The sequence below is a fragment of the Pristiophorus japonicus genome, chromosome 16 (genome assembly GCF_044704955.1).
Source record: "Pristiophorus japonicus isolate sPriJap1 chromosome 16, sPriJap1.hap1, whole genome shotgun sequence".
NCBI classification, from domain to species: domain Eukaryota; kingdom Metazoa; phylum Chordata; class Chondrichthyes; family Pristiophoridae; genus Pristiophorus; species Pristiophorus japonicus.
Genome location: NC_091992.1, coordinates 91,087,634 through 91,108,565, shown reverse-complemented (window position 1 = coordinate 91,108,565; position 20,932 = coordinate 91,087,634). Strand labels below are relative to the sequence as shown.

Below are 20,932 nucleotides of genomic sequence, written 5' to 3'. Positions count from 1 at the left end.
CGCTCTTACATCCGGTCCAGGGTGTCCTTGGAGATGGAGCACGCGGTGTCCACCGGTACGCTCGCGGCCTTCCGCGAGAGGTGGGCACCGGAGGGACTGGAGTGCATCATCACGCCCGGCAACCAAATTTTAATTTGATTTTACGTTTTTTAAGTTTAATTTGTTTTAATTGCCGGTGCTTTTAGTGTCCCCCTTCCCTTTTATAGGGGGCACTGGGGAAAATTGTGAATTTAGTGCCCAAAAAAAAAAACCAAAAAAGAAAAACACAAAAAAAAACAAAAAAAAAGGGGGGGAAAAAAAGGGCCTTGTAAATGTCTGGAGTGTCACCCAGGTCGGGTGGCACCGTTTAATGTTTTTATGTTTTGCAGGTAAACTCAAAAGAGTTTCATGCACAAGGAGCACGCGGTGTCCACCGGTACGCTCGCGGCCTTCCGCGAGAGGTGGGCACCGGAGGGACTGGAGTGCATCATCACGCCCGGCAACCAAATTTTAATTTGATTTTACGTTTTAAAGTTTAATTTGTTTTAATTGCCGGTGCTTTTATTGTCCCCCTCCCCTTTTATAGGGGGCACTTGGAAAAATGTAATTTTAGCGCCCAAAAAAAAAACGAAAAAAAAGAAAAAAAAAGGAAAAAAAAGGGGCCTTGAAAATGTCTGCTGTGTCACCCAGGCGGGTGGCACGGGTTAATGTTTGGTTTTTTTTTCAGGTAAACTCAAAAGAGTTTCATGCACAAGGACCCCCAGGTCCCTCTGTACCTCAGCATGTTGGAATTTCTCCCCATTCAAATAATATTCCCTTTTACTGTTTTTTTTCCCCAAGGTGGATGACCTCACACTTTCCGACATTGTATTCCATCTGCCAAACCTTAGCCCATTCGCTTAACCTGTCCAAATCTCTTTGCAGCCTCTCTGTGTCCTCTACACAACCCGCTTTCCCACTAATCTTTGTGTCATCTGCAAATTTTGTTACACTACACTCTGTCCCCTCTTCCAGGTCATCTATGTATATTGTAAACAGTTGTGGTCCCAGCACCGATCCCTGTGGCACACCACTAACCACCAATTTCCAACACGAAAAGGACCCATTTATCCCAACTCTCTGCTTTCTGTTCACCAGCCAATTCTCTATCCATGCTAATACATTTCCTCTGACTCCGCGTACCTCTATCTTCTGCAGTAACCTTTTGTGTGGCACCTTATCGAATGCCTTTTGGAAATCTAAATACACCATATCCATCGGTACACCTCTATCCACCATGCTCGTTATATCCTCAAAGAATTCCAGTAAATTAGTTAAACATGATTTCCCCTTCATGAATCCATGCTGCGTCTGCTTGATTGCACTATTCCTATCTAGATGTCCCGCTATTTCTTCCTTAATGATAGTTTCAAGCATTTTCCCCACTACAGATGTTAAACTAACCGGCCTATAGTTACCTGCCTTTTGTCTGCCCCCTTTTTTAAACAGAGGCATTACATTAGACAGGTTAGATGCAGAAAGAATGTTCCCAATGTTGGGGAAGTCCAGAACCAGGGGTCACAGTCTGAGGATAAGGGGTAAGCCATTTAGGACCGAGATGAGGAGAAACTTCTTCACCCAGAGAGTGGTGAACCTGTGGAATTCTCTACCACAGAAAGTAGTTGAGGCCAATTTACTAAATATATTCAAAAGGGAGTTAGATGAAGTCCTTACTACTCGGGGGATCAAGGGTTATGGCGAGAAAGCAGGAAGGGGGTACTGAAGTTTCATGTTCAGCCATGAACTCATTGAATGGCGGTGCAGGCTAGAAGGGCTGAATGGCCTGCTCCTGCACCTATTTTCTATGTTTCTATGTTTCTATTAGCTGCTTTCCAATCTGCTGGTACCTCCCCAGAGTCCAGAGACTTTTGGTAGATTATAACGAATGCATCTGCTATAACTTCCGCCATCTCTTTTAATACCCTGGGTTGCATTTCATCAGGACCAGGGGACTTGTCTACCTTCAGTCCCATTACCCTGTCCAGCACTACCCCCCTAGTGATAGTGATTGTCTCAAGGTCCTCCCTTCCCACATTCCTGTGACCAGCAATTTTTGGCATGGTTTTTGTGTCTTCCACTGTGAAGACCAAAGCAAAATAATTGTTTAAGGTCTCAGCCATTTCCACATTTCCCATTATTAAATCCCCCTTCTCATCTTCCAAGGGACCAACATTTACTTTAGTCACTCTTTTCCGTTTTATATATCTGTAAAAGCTTTTACTATCTGTTTTTATGTTTTGCGCAAGTTTACCTTCGTAATCTATCTTTCCTTTCTTTATTGCTTTTTTAGTCATTCTTTGCTGTTGTTTAAAATTTTCTCAATCTTCTAGTTTCCCACTAACCTTGGCCACCTTATACGCATTGGTCTTTGATTTGATACTCTCCTTTATTTCCTTGGTTATCCACGGCTGGTTATCCCTGGCCCATCTGCAGTATTAATGTTGTGTTCCATACTTTAAGCTGTCTTTTTTGTGTCTTTTATGAAGACAAAGTGCAGCTTGACAACTCATCAGTTCGAACAACTGGGCAGCTGCCTCCAAAATAAATTACGGCCAAACCAAAATGTTGTGTCAAAATTGGAGTGGATTTCGGGCACAGTGCCCCTGATCAATCCACCATCAACAGTTTACACGTCCACTTGGAAAATGCACTAGGCTCCCAGATCCAGCCACATAAGAACATAAAAAGAATATAAGAAATAGGAGCAGGAGTTGCCCATTTGACCCCTCGAGCCTGCTCCGCCATTCAATAAGATCAAGGCTGATCTGATCATGGACTCAGTTCCACTTCCCTGCCTGCTCCCCTTTATTCACTTATGGCTCAAAATTCCATCTATCTCCATCTTAAATATATTCAATGACCCAGCCTCCACAGCTCTCTGGGGCAGAGAATTCCACAGCTTTACAACCCTCTCAAGAGAAGAAATTCCTCCTCATCTCAGTTTTAAATGGGAGGCCCCTGATTCTGATATTGTAAAGACTTGTCTCCTCAGTACAGATTCACACGAGGGATGTAGTGAGGTCAAGGTCACTCTGGACCTGCACCTTTATTTCACAGCTCTGGAATGCTGCACTTGCCTGAGACCTGTCCTTATATACCTGTCTCTTGCAAGTGCACCCCTGGTGGTAAGGTATGCTGGTGGTTATAGGTCATATCTTATTACAGTCATGTATAGCATGTTAGGTTACAGTTATATATAATAATGTAAGATACATGACATCACCCTCTCCCAAGGTCTTATTGTCTTTATAGGTTCAGTCTCTCAGGTGGTCTACGCTCTCGCGTGGAGCGTCTGAGTTGTGGTTCAGTTGTTTGCCTTGGTGTCTGTTTTTCTTTGGGTTTGGTTGCTGGTATCTCGCCTGGGCTGTCTGTTTCGATTGGTGTGATTGTTGTTGACTTGCCTGGGCTGTCTGTTGGGATTGCCCTTTCCTCAGGTTGTTCCCTCTGTCTGTCCACCAGGTGTGGTGCGAGTTTCACATTGTAGTCTGCCTCTGGTTCCGCAGTGTTATCGGACTTTTGACTTGGTCTACATGTCTCCGGCAGGTTTGGCCATTGTCCATTTGTACTACCAGTAGCATGTTTCCTTCCTTGCCCGTTACTGTCCCTGCAAGCCATTTGGGACCCCTGCCATAGTTTAGTACAAACACTTTGTCCCCGATCTCATTCCATCTCCCCCTCGAATTTCTGTCGTGGTACTCAGTCAGCTTACGGCGCTTTGCCTCAACGATTTTGTGCATGTCTGGGAGGATTAATGAGAGCCTTGTTTTTAAAGTCCTTTTCATCAACAGTTGCGCGGGGGGGATCCCAGTCAGTGAGTGCGGACGAGATCTGAATGCGAGGAGCAGTCGCGACAGGCGACCCTGTAGCGTGGGACCTTGGATTTTAAGCATGCCTTGTTTAATGATTTGCACTGCTCTCTCCACCTGGCCATTGGAGGCCGGCTTGAACGGTGCCGTCTTGACGTGATTTATACCGTGATCAATTATAAAATCTTGGAATTTTGCACTGATGAAGCACGGACCATTGTCACTGACCAATGTGTCAGGGATTCCATGCATTGCAAACATGGTTGCGAGGCTGTCCACAGTTGTGAAGGTTGTGCTTGAGTTTAAAATGGTGCATACGATCCACTTTGAAAATGCATCTACAACTACGAGAAACATTTTGCCCATGAATGGGCCCACATAGTCTACGTGCACCCGCGACCACGGTTTGGTAGGCCAGGGCCTGGGGCTCAATGGAGCCTCCCTGGGGGCATTGCTGAGTTGGGCACAAATGGTGCACCTTCGGACGCAGAGCTCCAAGTCCGCATCAATACCAGGCCACCAGATGTGGGATCTGGCTATGGCCTTCATGAGAACGATCCCCGGGTGCTCGCGGTGGAGCTCCCAGACAAATGCCTCTCTGCCTTGCAGAGGCATGACTACTCGGCTGCCCCACAACAGGCAGTCTGCATGTAGTGATAGCTCAGTCACCGGTGAGCCTCTGCCCAGTCACCGGTTAGGACACATCTTTTTACTAAGGATAACGTGGGGTTGCTGGCCATCCAGGCTCTGATTTGGCGAGCCGTCATGGGTGAACCTGTGGACTCAAAGGCATTGATTGCCATGACTATCTCACAGTCCTGTTCGTCAGACACTTCCGTGGTCGCCAGGGGTAGCCTGCTGAGCACGTCTGCACAGTTGTCTGTGCCTGGTCTGTGCCTGATGGTATAGTCGTAGGACGCCAGCATGAGTGCCCACCGTTGAATTCGCGCCGAGGCGTTGGCGTTTATTGCCTTGCTCTCGGATAGGAGGGACGTGAGGGGCTTGTGGTCGGTTTCTAACGCGAACTTGGCCCCGAAAAGGTATTGGTGCATCTTTTTGACACCGTACACGCACGCGAGTGCCTCCTTCTCTACCATTCCATACCCGCGCTCCACCCGCGAAAGTGACCTGATGGCATAAGCTATGGGTTGTAATTTGCCCCCACTATTGACATGTTGCAAAACGCACCCGACCCCATACGCTGACTTATCGCATGTGAGAACTAGCTTTTTACCTGGGTCAAAGAAAGTCAAAACACTGTTGGAACACAGAAGGTTGAGTGCCTTATTGAAGGCGCGTTCTTGGGCGTTCCCCCAAAAGCAATCACACCCCTTCCTGAGTAGCACGTGGAGAGGCTCCAGCAGCGTGCTTAAGTTCTGCATAAAGTTCCCAAAGTAATTGAGTAGCCCGAGAAAGGCGTGCAGTTCTGAGACATTCCGGGGCCTGGGTGCCAGGCGAATTGCTTCTGTTTTGGACTCTGTTGGGCAGATTCCATCAGCGGCAATCCTTCTGCCCAAAAATTCAACCTCGGGTGTGAGAAACAAGCACTTAGATTTCTTGACTCGTAGGCCTACCCGATCCAATCGCTTTAGCACTTCCTCCAAATTGCGGAGATGGGAGTCGGTGTCCCTGCCCGTGATAATTATGTCGTCTTGAAATACAACCGTCCCCGGGATGGACTTGAGCAGACTCTCCATGTTGCGCTGGAATATGGCAGCTGCCGACCGGATGCCGAATGGGCATCAATTGTAGATGAAAAGGCCTCGATGTGTGTTGAGGGTGGTGAGTAGCTTGGATTCCTTGGTCAATTCTTGCGTCATATACGCAGATGTGAGGTCTGATTTTGAGAAAAGTTTACCTCCAGCCAATGTGGCAAATAAGTCCTCCGCTCTGGGCAGCGGGTACTGGTCCTGTAGGGAGACTCTGTTTATGGTAGTTTTGTAGTCCCCACAGATTCGTACGGATCCATCAGGCTTCATGACTGGGACGATGGGATTTGCCCAGTCGCTAAATTCCACAGGTGATATAATGCCTTCCCGCAGAAGCCTGTCTAGTTTGTGTTCAATCTTTACCCTCATCACATAGGGTACAGCTCTGGCCTTGTGATGGACTGGTCTAGCATCCTGTGTGATGTAGATTTTGACTTTGGCCCCTTTGAAAGTGCCCACACATGGCTGAAAGAGATGTTCAAATCGCTTTATAACTGTTGAGCAGGAGGTCCGTTCCTCTAATGACATGGCATGGACATCATCCCATTTCCAGTTTAGTTTTGCCAGCCAGCTTCTCCCCAGCAGTGCTGGGGGGTCTCCGGGGACAATCCATAGAGGAAGTCGGTTCACTGTCCCTTTGTGTGTGGAAGAGAACATGGCGCTGCCGAGGACTGGTACAATTTCTTTGGTATAGGTCCTTAGTTTGGTGTCGACCCTTGTGAGTTTTTGTCTGTCTCTTTTCTGCGGCCACAGTTGTTCAAATTGTTGAGTGCCCATGAGAGATTGACTCGCTCCCGTATCCAGCTCCATGTTGACAGATATCCCGTTGAGTAGGATCCTCATCATTATAGGAGGCGTCCTGTTGTAGGAGCAGCGACCATTGATCGTGTTGACCCGCTGTACATCGGTGTCCCAGGTACTGTCCCCACCATCTTCTGGTCCGCTTTCCGACCCATCTGATTTGTATACCAGCCGAGCTGCCGTTTTTTTGCACATGCGGGCCAAATGCCCTGTATATTCACAATTTCTGCAAACAGCCTGCTGAAATCGACATCCCCTTGACGATTGCCCACCCCCACACCTCCAGCACAGACCTGTTCCATTGTTCAAAGTGTTCCCAAAGAATGAGCTGCATCTGGCTGATCTCTCTTGAGCTTCTCTCAGTTTGTAGTTGATTGCTGGCATTGTGGGTTGATGAGGTGTGAACGGCCGTTCCTGTGGCCCTTGATGGCTTCTGCCTACTGTCGAGAGCCTGTTCTCCCGGTTTTGTCTGTGTGTGGGGGTAGCAGCTTGTTTAGTGCTGTGAACTTCTTTTTCTGATATTTCGTTAGTTGTCGTACCTGCATTGTAAATCTACCTCGTTTCTTCTTCCCCTACCAAGAATGTCTGTGCAACCAGTGCTGCTGCCTCTAAGGTCAGGTTCTTGGTCTCTATGAGCTTTTGGAATATGCCTGCATGGCCTATTCCTTCAAACCTTCCCTGAACAGCCTCCAATTCAAGTATATCCTTCCTTAAATACGGAGACCAAAACTGCACGCAGTACTCCAGGTGCGGCCTCACCAATACCCTGTACAGTTGTAGTAGGACTTCTCTGCTTTTATACTCCACCCCCTTGCAATAAAGGTCAACATTCCATGTGCCTTCCTGATTAATTGTTGTACCTGCATATTAACATTTTGTGTTTCATGCACAAGTACCCCCAGGTCCCTCTGAAATGCAGCATTTTGCAATTTTTCTTCATTTAAATTATAATTTGCTTTTCTATTTTTTCCGCCAAAATATATAACCTCACATTTTCCCACATTTTACTCCATCTGCAAAATTTTTGCCCACTCACTGAGCCTGTGTAGATATTTTGTGTCCTCCTCATAATTTGCTTTCCCACCCAGCACCGATCCCCGCGGCACCCCACTAGTTACTGTTTGCCAACCGGAAAATAACCCATTTATCCTGACTCTCTGTTTTCTATTAGTTAGCCAATCCTCTATCCATGCTAATATATTACCCCCAACCCCGTGAGCTTTTATCTTGTGCAATTACCTTTTATGTGGCATCTTATCAAATGCCTTCTAGAAATCCAAATACACCACATCCACTGGTTCCCCCTTATCGACTCTGCTCGTTACATCCTCAAAGAACTCCAGCAAATTTGTCAAACATGATTTCCCTTTCATAAAACCATGCTGATTCTGCTTGATTGAATTATGCTTTTCCAAATGTCCTGAGACTGATTCATTAATAATGGATTCCAGCATTTTCCCAACGACAGATGCTAGGCTAACTGGTCTATAATTTTCTGCTTTCTGTCTACCTCCTTTTTTAAATAGGGGTGTTACATTTGCGGTTTTCCAATCCGCTGGGACCTCCCCAAAATCCTGGGAATTTTGGTAGATTATAACCAATACATCCACTATCTCTGCAGCCACGTCTTTTAGGACCCTAGGATGCAAGGTCCAGGGGACGTCCCATTTTTAATCTTTAATCCCATTATTTTACCGAATACTACTGCTTTTCCTTTTTCTGTACCTGTAGAAACTCTTACTATCTGTTTTTATATTTTGTGCTAGTTTACTTTCATAATCTATCTTCCCTCTCTTTATTTTTTTTTAGTTTTTCTTTGCTGGCTTTTAAATGTTTCCCAATCGTCTGGCCTCCCACTAGTCTTGGCCACATTGTACGCCCTTGTTTTTAATTTGATACCATCCCTTATTTCCTTAGTTAGCCACGGATGGTTATTATCCCTTCTTTTACAGCCTTTCCTTCTTATTGGGATCTATTTTTGTTGAGAGTTATGAAATATCTCCTTAAATGTCTGCCACTGTCAACCATCTCACATTTTAATCTATTTTCCCAGTCTACTTTAGCCAACACTGCCTTCATACCTTTGTCGTCTCCTTTATTTAAGCTTAGGACACTGGTTTCAGATCCAACTTTCTCACTTTCGAACTGAATTTGAAATTCAACCATGTTGTGATAACTCATTCCTGGAGTATTCTTTACTAGGAGATCGTTTAATAATCCTGTCTCATTGCACAGTACCAGATCTATGATAGTCTGCTCCCTGGTTGGTTCCACAACGTACTGTTCAAGGAAACTATCCCGGATACACTCTATGAACTCTTCCTCAAGGCTACCCTGGCCGGTTTGCTTTGTCCAATCAATATGAAAGTTAAAATCTCCCATGATTATTGCCATTCCTTTTTTTACAAGCCTCCATTATATTTCATTGATACTCCACGACTGCTGCAGACCTGCATGGGTTATTTTGACAGCATTTGACACAACATCAGTGAAAGATGTTCTTTGCCAAGGCCAAAGTAAAATTTACACCTGATTTGTGGATTGGTCCCTTGTAAGTTATAACCAACACATAAGCAGGATGTGATTTGACAAAATACCTGGCCCTCCTATATGCAATATAAAAGTGATAAAGTGCAGTTTGTAATATTTTCAGATGTGTCCAATTTGTCACTTACTGACTACAAGCTGGAAAGATGGTGCGTTATCTTCAGTTTATACACTTAGGGGGAGAACTTCCTCAGCGGCCTGTTTGGGGTCGGCAACCCAGTTGAGAAGGGACTTCCTGCGCCCAGTGTGGAATGCCGCCCCGGCCGCGAATTTGGGACTGTCACCCTCACAGAAAGTGGAGCACAATGTCATGCGTGCCACTTCCTGTTGGGGTGGTGCCCGGGGCACTATTCGGGCGGAATCGGCAGCGCTACGCGGCTTCTCTGTGTAGCATTCACGCGATTCAATGCTACGCCCCTTCCGTAAAGGGGAGGACAGCCGCGCCCCCTGCAGGGCATCTAATGGCCTCCACTGGGCCACCAGAGCGGCATGGTGCCGTGCACAATGGTGGCCTGGACCACGCCACGGAGCACCAAGACAGGTCGACCGGTCAGTCAGGCAAAATGACACAGCGTACCTCCCTTCTAACTTTCGCCCTGGGAGCGGAGATCGGCCAGGTTCGTGCCCCGCGAGGCTGGCATTCATACCGCTCGTGGAAGCCTCACGGGGCACTGTTCAATTTCCGCCGTGGGGTGGAAAGTGGTCGCCGCAGGAGAAATGGGATCGCCGCGCATGGTGATGACGTCATCGCTGGTTGCGCGCCAGCCTGGGGCGCTACCTGCGGGGTGCAGCGCTACCGTGTTCGTGCTTCCGCTAACTCCCACGCAAATTCACGGGAGCCGGTAGTGCCCCCTGCCCCCATGGGCGAAAACAGGTTTGCGCCCCATTCGCGCCACCCTGGAGGCACCAATGGGAGGTGCACAACAGGGGAATTTCTCCCCCTTGATCCTTTAACTTCGACATTAAATTTCATTGTTAAATATTACTGATGCAACCTCAATGTTATTTTTGCCAATAATGAACACTTGCTTCATTTTAGCTTTATCTGAATTTTATCTCTTTAGGAATTGGCAATAAAAGCCTGTGAAATATTACCATGTCGTTCTACATCCTTGAGTGGATCGACACCGGGGGAAAGGATAAAAAACATTGGTATGGCAGGCCCAGACTCTTCAAAGGATGTCGAAAAATCCAGTGACCGCCCCACAACGTATTTGCTGCCCAATTTTTCTTCAACAAAATCTCTGAGAGAAAAAAGACAGGTTTGTATTACTACATCACAATATATATTGATTGCGTTATTTGCCGGCATTCAAATACATTTGGCAAACTTCCATCAATTAAAGCTATTGATCCATCAGTGTGAAGGGGAACTATGTTGAAAGGACATTTCAGGTGCCTGGATCAATTTGAAGGGGTGCTGCAATACCATCTGGCTGAGGTCTCAAGGATCGTATGCTGAATGCTGCACAACTTGGAGGCCACCCCTCGTGGATAACAAAGGGGTCATAAAGAGGAACAATAACAGCTTGAAGAGGATGCACAGGGTAACCGGTTGCTGGCTGAAGGACAGTCATGATACAGCACACCTTCTCTTGACTACCTCATCTGGCCACCGCATTAACCGTCATGTGTACATGAGTTTTTCATGATCGATTTTGCCGGCAGTAACGAGGCACAGTAGGATGAGAAGCAGAATGCCATCTCAAACTTGTAACTTGCACCTGGCTTCCTACTTCCTCATCCCAGACACTCTCTATGGCAGACTTCACCGGTATTTGGAGAGCTTCCTCCTCAAAGGTGGAGGTTTGGGATCCACCATCTGCCACTGTTCTCTCACTGGTTCATGGAAAAAGTATGCAAAAAGTGACAATTATCTCTGGTTACCATTGCCCCTAGCCCTGCAAATGTTTTAATGTGACAACCTTCAGCCAGAAATAGTGGTGAGCACCAATGCATGCACCAGGCAATTACATTCCAGGAAAATTTTTCGGCAGGACCTCCAGGAAACTCGCACGTCTGGGTTTCCTGGCCACTAAAATCGCCCCGCCTCCCTGTTATTATCGAGGCCATTGTCTCGTTCATGAAGATAAAATTAGACTACGCGTTAAATGTAATCATAGAATGGATACAGCACAGACGAAGGCCATTCGGCCCATCGAGCCTGTGCTGACTCTCAGCGAGTCCCACTCCCCTGCCCTTTCCCCATAGCCCTGCAAATTTTTCATGTAGGATCAAACTGGATCAATTACATCGAATTGAAGAGGAAAGTGTTTGCTATTTCAGAATTTTATGATAAGCAGTATAATAACAAGTTGGTAAAGAATGAAGATGATAGAGTTTTCAGCACCATGAGCCATTAGCGAGTATTTAGAAAAATACCAAAAATGGAAGGACCTTTCCCACCCTTGTTCTTACCGTATGGCGTAGGTCATTCTGTCAGGACGCAATGCCCTCATCATACACAGCTGCTGCAATGTTGTCTTGCTCTTCCATTCTTGTGGAAACTTCTCTTTCTCTGGGCATTCAGACTCCACAAATTTCTTCCATCGTTTGGCAGAGCCTTCAATATCACGGTCAAGGTTTCGAAACTCCTCCATCAATACCAGTGCCTAACATCAAGAGGGACAACAGATTTTGTTAAAGTTTCTCACAACCTTCTTCATCCCAAGCTCTGAATTTGCCATCCTACACACTATTGCACCTCACTGCACCCTCAACCGATGTTGAAATCAACTCACTGGTTCTCCCCGGAACTGCGGAACTCATATCCCTCAGTCTTCCTCCTGCCTACAATCTATAAGTGTATTACTTACTTTCACATGGACAAAACGACATCCAGCATCACTGCATTGAGCAATTATTTTGGCATTTCTGGCGTGATACCTGCATTATGTTTACCCATCAGTGAGACACTGCTTGGAAAGAATCTCTGCACACAGAGAATAAGATACTATTCATATGCAAATAAATGAAGCTGATGGCAATGTGTATAATGAATACTACTATGTGCTCAACTTCTCAGTGCATGGTGTGTGTTGGAAAGTCAGTCAAATGCTGTAGGATAATAAAAGGTCTATTTTATTGCTTTTTTAAAATCCTTTTTTCTGCCGATGTTGTTCCCTCTCCGCTTCGCTTCTAATAACATCACAACTCTTAGCTCCATGGCTGCTAATTGTCCTCAGTACCTTGACTAAGTAGTCATTCTTCATGTTTGAACCTAATTAGTAATTCACAGCAGTTCATTTAACCATAAGAGCATTCCTGACCTCGCTGGATGCCCACACACAAGCACTATCACGACAAGGACCACTGCATAGCAATTAGGAGTAGCAACCCGTTCTGATCTGCTCTTCTCCAATGGGGCATCATTGAGGCCAACTCTTGCACCACGAGTGCTACCCAGATCAACTCATGCAGAACATACTAGGGATCAAACCTGGGTCAAGGCTTATAGGGAGCGGGCAGGGAAGTGGAGTTGAGGCCAAGATCAGATCAGCCATCATCTTATTGAATGGCGGAGCAGGCTCGAGTGGTAAAATGGCCTACTCCTGCTCCTATTTCTTATGTTCTTGTTCTAGGGCTCAACTATTCACAGCTGAGCTACAGAGCAGGGCTACTCCTTGCTTTATTTGATTTCATCGTTTTGTTGGTTATCTATTCATCTCCACATAAGAAAAACATCAACTCCTCGGCAAGAAAGGAAGCTGGCACTACATGAAATGCCAGAGGTGGACTACAGATCACTGAATAAGGTGGGAAGCCACAATAAATGTGTAGTTTGACTGCTGCTGAAACATGTCACATGTATGTTGGCTTACGTGTTTAACTGTCGGCCATTGTTATCCCACCAGCACATCTGTGTAGAGAAAATTTTTTTTTCAATGGTTATAAGAAAAGGTAAGCTCACCATCCAGTGAACCAGCGCCAGAATATCTCATGAGACACTTTGATTGTATATCTGGTTAAAAGCACACGTGGTCTCCCCTTCCTACGCATGATACAGAACCTCCACTTCATAGTGCATTGATGATGATTTTCCTGAACTTTGTCCCCTACGAAATGTCTATTTCTCACGCACAAAAGTCAAGAAAAAGGGAGCAGAGGTTGCATTGCTGAGGGATTTCCAGGGCTTCCTCTGCACCTGCAATAGGCACAGTCGCCACAAGGCAATGCTAATAAGGCGGGAAGGGGATTGTTATGTATTTAATCCTTTATAACCTGCATGACACCTGACCACCAGAGGGCCCATCTGTTGGAGTCCCAAGGGAGCACAGTATATAAACAGGCCACCCACAAGGTACTGACACTCTAGAATCTCATTAAAAGAGCTAAAGCCACACTTGCTCATTGTGCACAGTACTCAGTTTTACCCTTTATTATGAGCTTTATTATGGTCCCAGATTCCCGCCATTGGAGTTCATGACAGGGAGCGCCCCAAGAAACTAGCGGAGAGCCATGCACCCTCATATTGGGTGATGTGAGATGGGCAGGTGTAAGGCTCCAAAGCCATTGGCTAGGAACACAGCTGAAAGTCTATCAAGCCTGCGGCTGCTCACCCCTTTCCATCCCTGTTTTCCAGCGCATGACCGTACCAGGAGGTGAGCCTGCACCGAAGGTACCACCAGGCCATGTTAATAGAGGGGGCCACCAAATCTGGACTCTGCTTGGCCTGGACAGGTGTAGTGAACTTTGAGAGCCTGCGCAAAGTGATGCCAGAAAAATCGTCCCACTCCCTTTCTGCGCCCTTCCTTGGAAGTGCTATAAAGATGACAATTTTAATTTAGCATAATACAGCTGGCAAAGTTGAAGAAATGAAAGAGCTGTGGATTTTGCCCATTAACCAACTCAGGGAGTTTAAGCTGGGTATGAATGCAAAAAACTCTGTTGGTTTTTGATAATTTGCACAATAATAGATTTATTCCTGAAACACTAAAATCTAAAATTAATAATTTAAACTGTTTACATACTTTGAAAGAAAAAAAGAAAGACTTGCATTTATAAAGCAGCTTTCATGACCTCAGGATGTTCCAAAGAGCATCACAGCCACTGAAGTACTTTTTGAAGTGTAGTCACTGTTGTAATGTGGAAAACGTGGTAGCCAATTTGGCACAGCAAGCTCCCACAAACAGCAGACCAGAAAATCTATTTTAGTGATGTTTGCTGCTCTATTGTTTTCCTGCACAACTGGAAAGACACACATCTGTCCTGTCTAACAACTGCAAAGTCCACTAAGCCTTTCAGCCCAAGGATTATCTAGATCATCAAGCTGGAACGAACAAATTATGATGAGTAGGAATCGATCTAACTTTGAAAAAAATCTAAGATTCTAGATCCGCTACAAAGTGAAATGCTTTGTTATTTGGTGTACATCACTGTTTACATGTTAAAGACGGACAAAATAACACTGCTGTACTTCACAAGGGCATCCAATGCCACTGGAAAGGATAACATGACTCGACGGGGAAATCAAGTATAATGAGAAAGGCACAATTGGATGAGGGAGAAGCAAATGAAAGTGCTTCTTATAGTTATGTGGTGAAATGGAAAATGGTGTTTTGAATTAAGTGTTTCAAAGCCAATTAATCAAATCAGCAGTGTATGTAATATTGACTATGGCTGATATATCCTTTTTGTTACTGTGCGTTCCTGTGTTGATTTACCTTGGCATGGCAGGAATGCGGTTCCCATTAATTCTAATCCTCAGGGAAATCTGGCAAAATCAATGTACATTAACAACTAGAAGAATGACTACCTTGCACTTAACTATAAAATCAAGAATGGTCGTCAACTAACAGTTAAAACATGGAAATGTAATGGGTGCAATGCAGCCCAAATATTTCAACTTTACTTCATTCAACGTGAATGGGCATTCAGAAACCAGAAATAAAAATATTTGGCAGAGTCCCACTTTGTTCAGTAAAAAATTCACTTTCATTTTTAAGAACTTTTGAATCTCCCAAATACTTGCCCACCTGCAGTGATCGGGCTGGGTTGGCTATAGATCGATATCAGCTGCAGTGGTAGCATAATAACGACAGGGACATCTACTTCCTCTGCGCCCCTTTGTACTACATGCTCACAGGTTTGTAGAGCTGTTGAGTTGGGAGTGGCTTAGCCAGTCACGTGATGTTCACAGGACTCAATAAAACCCCAGCCAGTTGGGTTCAGGGGATCCACGATGAGGCAGGTGGTTGTGAGCCTGGTGGATGAACAGGTAATGTGGTGGTGTGATTGTTAAATCTTTGTCAATAAACCAATTAGTTCTTAATAGCAATGTGTTGCTATGAATTCTTAAACAAAGAACCCATGAAGCAAATACGTTACACCCTTGACACACTTGTTTCTGGTCGACCTTTCACAACCTGCCAAGCAATAAGATACTGACTAAGCTGGGAGTCAGTGCTATTGCTTTCCTTGCTCTCCATCAACAGAAGATCGATTAAAAAGTGTACACCACTTGTAGATTTGCCCTATTTTGGAATGTAGAGGTAACTACAAGGAACCATTCCATGAAATCAAAAATCTACCTGGCCTGTGATCGCTCAACTACTTTTAATGGTATGTCTGCAAGGTCCGCTTCAAAATCAATCAGCTGAACAGTGGGTTCAAAGCCCTATTACACAGAAAGAATAATCTGTGCTTCTGATGGGCCTTTGTACTGGGTGGTACAATAAGCTGAATATACCATCAGCACGAATCAGGTCTGCAATTATAGCTCATATCATCCTACCCAGTGAAAAGTGTTTGTTCTGGATAGGTATTGGGACATTTTGTCAGGAGTAGGGTACCACTGGAGTTGGCTTTCCCTACCTCCTTTCTGCCAATCATGCCTCCCCAGAAGTCTGTGTCCTTGCCGACCATGGCGTTGAAGTCACTGAGGAGGATCAGTTTGTCGCCCGCGAGGAAGCAGAGCAGAGATTTTTCGAGGTTGGTGTAAAAACCCACTTTGGCCTCGTCAGTTGCATCGAGTGTCGGGGCGTACACACTGATGACTGTGGCGCACTGGTTCCGGGATAGGGTGAGTCGAAGAGTCATGAGGCGTTCGTTAGCCCCGCAGGGGGAGTCTTTGAGGCGGGCAACCAGCTCAATTTTGATGGCGAAGCTGACTCCATGGAGGCGGCGTTCTTCTTCTGATTTCCCTTTCCCGAAGAAGGTGTAACCTCCACCTTGTTCCTTGAGCTGGCCTTCGGGTTTCACTTAGGGCGGCGATGTCGATATGAAAGCATCTAAGTTCCCGGGCAACTATGATGGTGTGGTGTTCCAGCCTGTTGCTGTTGGGGTTGTCCATGAGGGTCCTGACGTTCCCGGTCCCGAACTTCATGTTAACGGAGTGGAAGATGCCTGTTCATGAGTTCTTTTAACGTGGGGTGGTCGTAGCACACCGGTTACCATACGGGCTTAGCTGTGCAAGGTCTTGGTCCAGTGGCAAGGGGGTCCAAGACGACTGGAGACCAGGCAAGAACACCTTGTTCCGCCAGAGGGACAAATACAAGGCATCGTGGCAGCACCCTCGCTCCAAGCACTAGCACCTGCTCGATTATGTCATCGTCCGAGCCAGGGATCGCAAGGATGTGCGCATCACCCACGCCATGACAGGAGCTGACGACTGTTGGACGGACCACCGCCTAATCCGATCCATCATCGACATCAACATAGCCCCAAAGCGGAGGGGGCAGCAGAAGCAGTGCCGCAAAAAAGTAAATCCGGAGGACTTAAGGACCCAGCTAAGAGAGCCCTATACAGCCAGTGCCTCACAGCTAACCTAGCATGCCTTGACAACCCCGAGACGCAGAATGCCCACAGCGCTTGGTCTGCCCTCCAGGCACACCTTAACCAGTGCCTGCAAAGAGACGCTTGGTCACTCAACTGGGAAACACCAGGACTGGTTTGATGAGAATGATCAGGAGATCCAAGAGCTAATAGATCGCAAGCACAGGAAATTTCTGAGCCTTAAACAACAACCCAATGCGGGAGCAGCAAAGTAGCATTACAGACGGATCAAGGCCAAGGTCCAACAAAAAACCCAGGACTTAAAGAACAGGTGGTGCATGAAGAAAGCACAGGAGATACAGCAGCTGGCCGACAACCATGATGTGCGAGGATTCTTTGTCGCAGTTAAGGCCACCTATGGGCCAAACACTCATCAACGACACTGAGGCAGTCAGGGCCGGCTGGAAGGAGCACTTCGAAGATGTCCTCAATCAAGACTCTGCCTTTGACTCAAGTGTTCACGACTCCATCCTGCAGCATGCTACCCGCCACCACCTCAGTGAGACCCCAACACTGCACGAGGTAGAAAAAGCTATAAGACAGCTTAAAAACAAGGCTACGGGTGCAGACGGAATCCCTGCTGAGGCATTGAAGTATGGCGGAGAGGCACTGCTGGCACGAATACATGACCTAATCTCTCTCATCTGGAGGGAGGAGAGCATGCCGGGAGATCTCAGAGATGCAGTAATCATGACCATCTTTAAAAAAGGGGACAAGTCTGTCTGCGGCAACTGCAGAGGCTATCAGCCACTGGGAAAGTCGTCGCTAGAGTCCTCCTCAACCGAATTCTTCACGTGGCCGAGGAGCTCCTCCCAGAGTCACAGTGCGGATTTCATCCCCTACGGGGCACAATGGACATGAACTTTACAGCACGACAGCTACAGGAAAAATGCAGAGAACAGTGGCAGCCCTTATACATGGCCTTCTTCGACCTTAAAAAGGCCTTTGACACTGTCAACCACGAGGGTCTATGGAGCGTCCTCCTCCATTTCGGATGCCCCCAAAAGTTTGTCACCATCCTCCGCCTGCTCCACGACGACCTGCAGGCCGTGATCCTTACTAATGGATCCATCACAGACCCAATCCACGACAGGACCGGGGTCAAACAGGGCTGCGTCATCGTCCCAACCCTCTTCTCAATCTTTCTTGCCGCCATGCTCCACCTCATAATCAACAAGCTCCCCGCTGGAGTGGAACTAAACTGTAGAACCAGTGGGAATCTGTTCAACCTGCGCGTCTCCAGGCCAGATCCAAGACCACCCCAACCTCTGTCGTCGAGCAACAGTACGCAGACGATGCTTGCGTCTGCGCACATACAGAGGCTGCACTCAAGGACATAGTCGACGTATTTACTGAGGCGTACGAAAGCATGGGCCTTATGCTAAACATCCAAAGACAAAGGTCCTCCACCAGCCTGTCCTCACCGCACAGCACTGCCCCCCAATCATCAAGATTCACGGCACAGCCCTGGACACCGTGGACCATTTCCCATATCTCGGGACCTCCTATCAACAAGAGCAGGCATTGACGACGAGATCCAACACTGCCTCCAGTGCGCCAATGCAGCCTTCGGCCGACTGAGGAAAAGAGTTTTTGAAGACCAGGCCCTCAAAACTGCCACCAAGCTCATGGTCTACAGGGCTGTAGTAATATCTGCCCACCTGTATGGCTCAGAGACATGGACCATGTACAGTAGGCACCTCAAATTGCTGGAGAAATATCACCAATGATGTCTCCGCAAGATTCTACAAATCCCCTGGAAGGACAGGCGCACCAACATCAGCATCCTCACTCAGGCTAACATCCCCAGCATTGAAGCATTGACCACACTTGATCAGCTCCGCTGGGCAGGCCACATAGTCCGCATGCCAGACACGAGACTCCCAAACAAGTGCTCTATTCGGAGCTCCTTCACGGAAAATGAGCCAAAGGTGGGCAGCGGAAATGCTACAAGGACACCCTCAAAGCCTCCCTGATAAAGTGCAACATCCCCACTGACACCTGGGAGCCCCTGGCCCAAGACCGCCCTAAGTGGAGGAAGTGTATCCGAGAGGGCGCTGAGCACCTCGAGTCTCAATGCCAAGAGCATGCAGTAATCAAGTATCGTCGAGCAAGCAGAAGAAACAGCATGCGGCAAACCAGTCCCACCCTCCCCTTCCCTCAATGACTATCTGTCCCACCTGTGACAGAGTCTGTGGCTCTCGTATTGGACTGTTCAGCCACCAAAGGACTCACTTCATGAGTGGAAGCAAGTCTTCCTCGATTCCGAGGGACTGCCTATGATGATGATGATTGGGACAAATCAGCAGTTACTGTTTAATGCGCTTAAACCTGCTTCAATTTAACTTCATTACCCCACTCTTCTGCATATTAGAGACTGGTGCCAATTGCCATTGTCTACCTCAACCTCAAGTAAAATGGTAACACCAATCTGTTTCTGTTGGGCAAGTATCAAAAGGCACATGAGTGGTGGTACTGAGAGCCAGTCACTAATGGAGAAAAAAGCTCACAGCTCACACAAAATACAGTTCTCGTATTTCCCAACATCCTTAAAGGCTCTTTATATTTGAGAACATGGGCGTTTTTTATAAAGTGCATGGATAGACAACAGGTTGCCAACCACTATATTCACTAAGCTGGTTAGAATTTGCAGTCAACACATGGGACTGCTTTAAATTTGAGTCCAAGGAAAATGGTAAATTTTGCCAGCACAGTGGGATTTGATGAGTAAAGATTAGTGTTGTGAGGCTGAATGCTCTGCTGCTTTCCGATGGATAAATGCTGCACTGAACACTCAGGGAGTCCCAAGCAACCTAGGCCCAGAATTTTCTCAACCTCATTTTTGCCATAAATGTGCTGGTATTTACACCGTTGTACTCGCCAATCACTCTGACAGGAAGCTACATGCCAATTTCCTGCACAGCTCATTTGCTTATGCTGCAATGTGAATACTTGCATGGAACTTTAGCATAACCAAAAGGGACCTGAGCAAATCTGTGCGTAGTACTACAGATCACCGTGGATACACCATTCTTCCACAGCAGACTTGGCCGTGAGAGGAAAGTGTCAGATCCTGCTTCTCGCTTTCATTTTCAAAAATTGTTTCTATACACTGTGTATTTTCAGTGTCTCAACAGCATTTTGATTGATCTTTTCAGAGAGACTTGACCACCCCAGTGCCGTCTGTGTCTGTGCGGCAATAAAAAACACAAGGCAGCCAGGAGCAGGAACTACAACTTCGCTGATGAAGATTTGTAAGCCATCCTGGAGAAGACTGAAGTGAGGAAAACTGACTTCTGGGTAGCAGAATGGCCAAGCTGCTCAGGATCACAAATCACGACACATTGAGGGAGGTGGCATTGGCACAGAGTATCAACTGTCTTACTCCCAGGAGCACAGACCAGTGCAGAAAGAGGTTCAATGACTTGACCAGAGGTGGAAAAGTAAGTCACTGACCATGCTCTCCCTTTCCCGCTGGCTCACCCTTGCTTGCATCTCTTACATTCTCCTTTCTTGTTGCAGCACAAGTGGTGCACAATGCCTGCCAGACAACCAGAAGGGGATAATCTTTTTGAAAACTGTGATTCCTCCCCCCTCCTGCCCCCTTGAGGACAAGGCCATGCAGTCATTGGGCTGTGACATTGCACTGGCTCACCACGAGCTAAGTCGCTAAGCCCTGCATCTCTTTATAGCAGCTCTCTGCATCATTACACAGACCCAGCTGTGATATATACTGCATCCCAAAGGAGACATGTTAACCATTCTGAGATCCAGCATTGCAGCTGGAGGGGGAACAGCTTGATGAAGGAGAAAGACAGCCTGGGCCCTGATGAATGGGATGATGAGGCGGAAACAGAAGACCAGCGGCCTATCTTTCGGTCTTCCTCGGAGAGTGTGCCAACCTCGAGAACCCCAAACCCCTCAAACATCTCAGTCACTCGGCTCACCTGTTCCGGGCACCAGCACAGAGATTGGTGCCAGGGAGGGAGGAGCTAGTTAGCCATAGTCAGGAAAGCCCACCGAGTGAGACACATAGCCCAAGGGACCCAGAAGAGGGATCGTTGGGGGAGAAGGTAGACAAGCTGTGTCCTGTAGGGGAGGCGATCAGATGCCAAAGGCCTCTGTAGTCAGATACTCTCCAACAGTAATGGCAGCTTCAAGCAGTGACATGTCTAAGCGCGCATCGTCCATGGGCACTGAGGCCGACAGCTCAGGATCTTCTGGTGCAACAGGCTCCTCGCCAGGTGTGTCCCTCAACAGCTGTTTGATGGTTGAATG

The 20,932-nt window shown here is 46.9% G+C and overlaps 1 protein-coding gene across 2 annotated transcripts in view; it reads right to left on the bottom strand.

Moving 5' to 3' along the window:
• Positions 1 to 20,932, bottom strand: part of LOC139226653 (dynein axonemal heavy chain 9-like) — a 285,314-nt gene that overhangs the window by 115,687 nt on the left and 148,695 nt on the right. For both annotated transcript variants that reach the window (XM_070857558.1, XM_070857559.1), the window contains exons 13-14: positions 11,300 to 11,493; positions 9,977 to 10,125 (exon numbers count right to left, since the gene is read on the bottom strand). In XM_070857558.1, the coding sequence (XP_070713659.1) occupies positions 9,977 to 10,125; positions 11,300 to 11,493 (343 nt within the window). The remainder of the gene's footprint in view (positions 1 to 9,976; positions 10,126 to 11,299; positions 11,494 to 20,932) is intronic.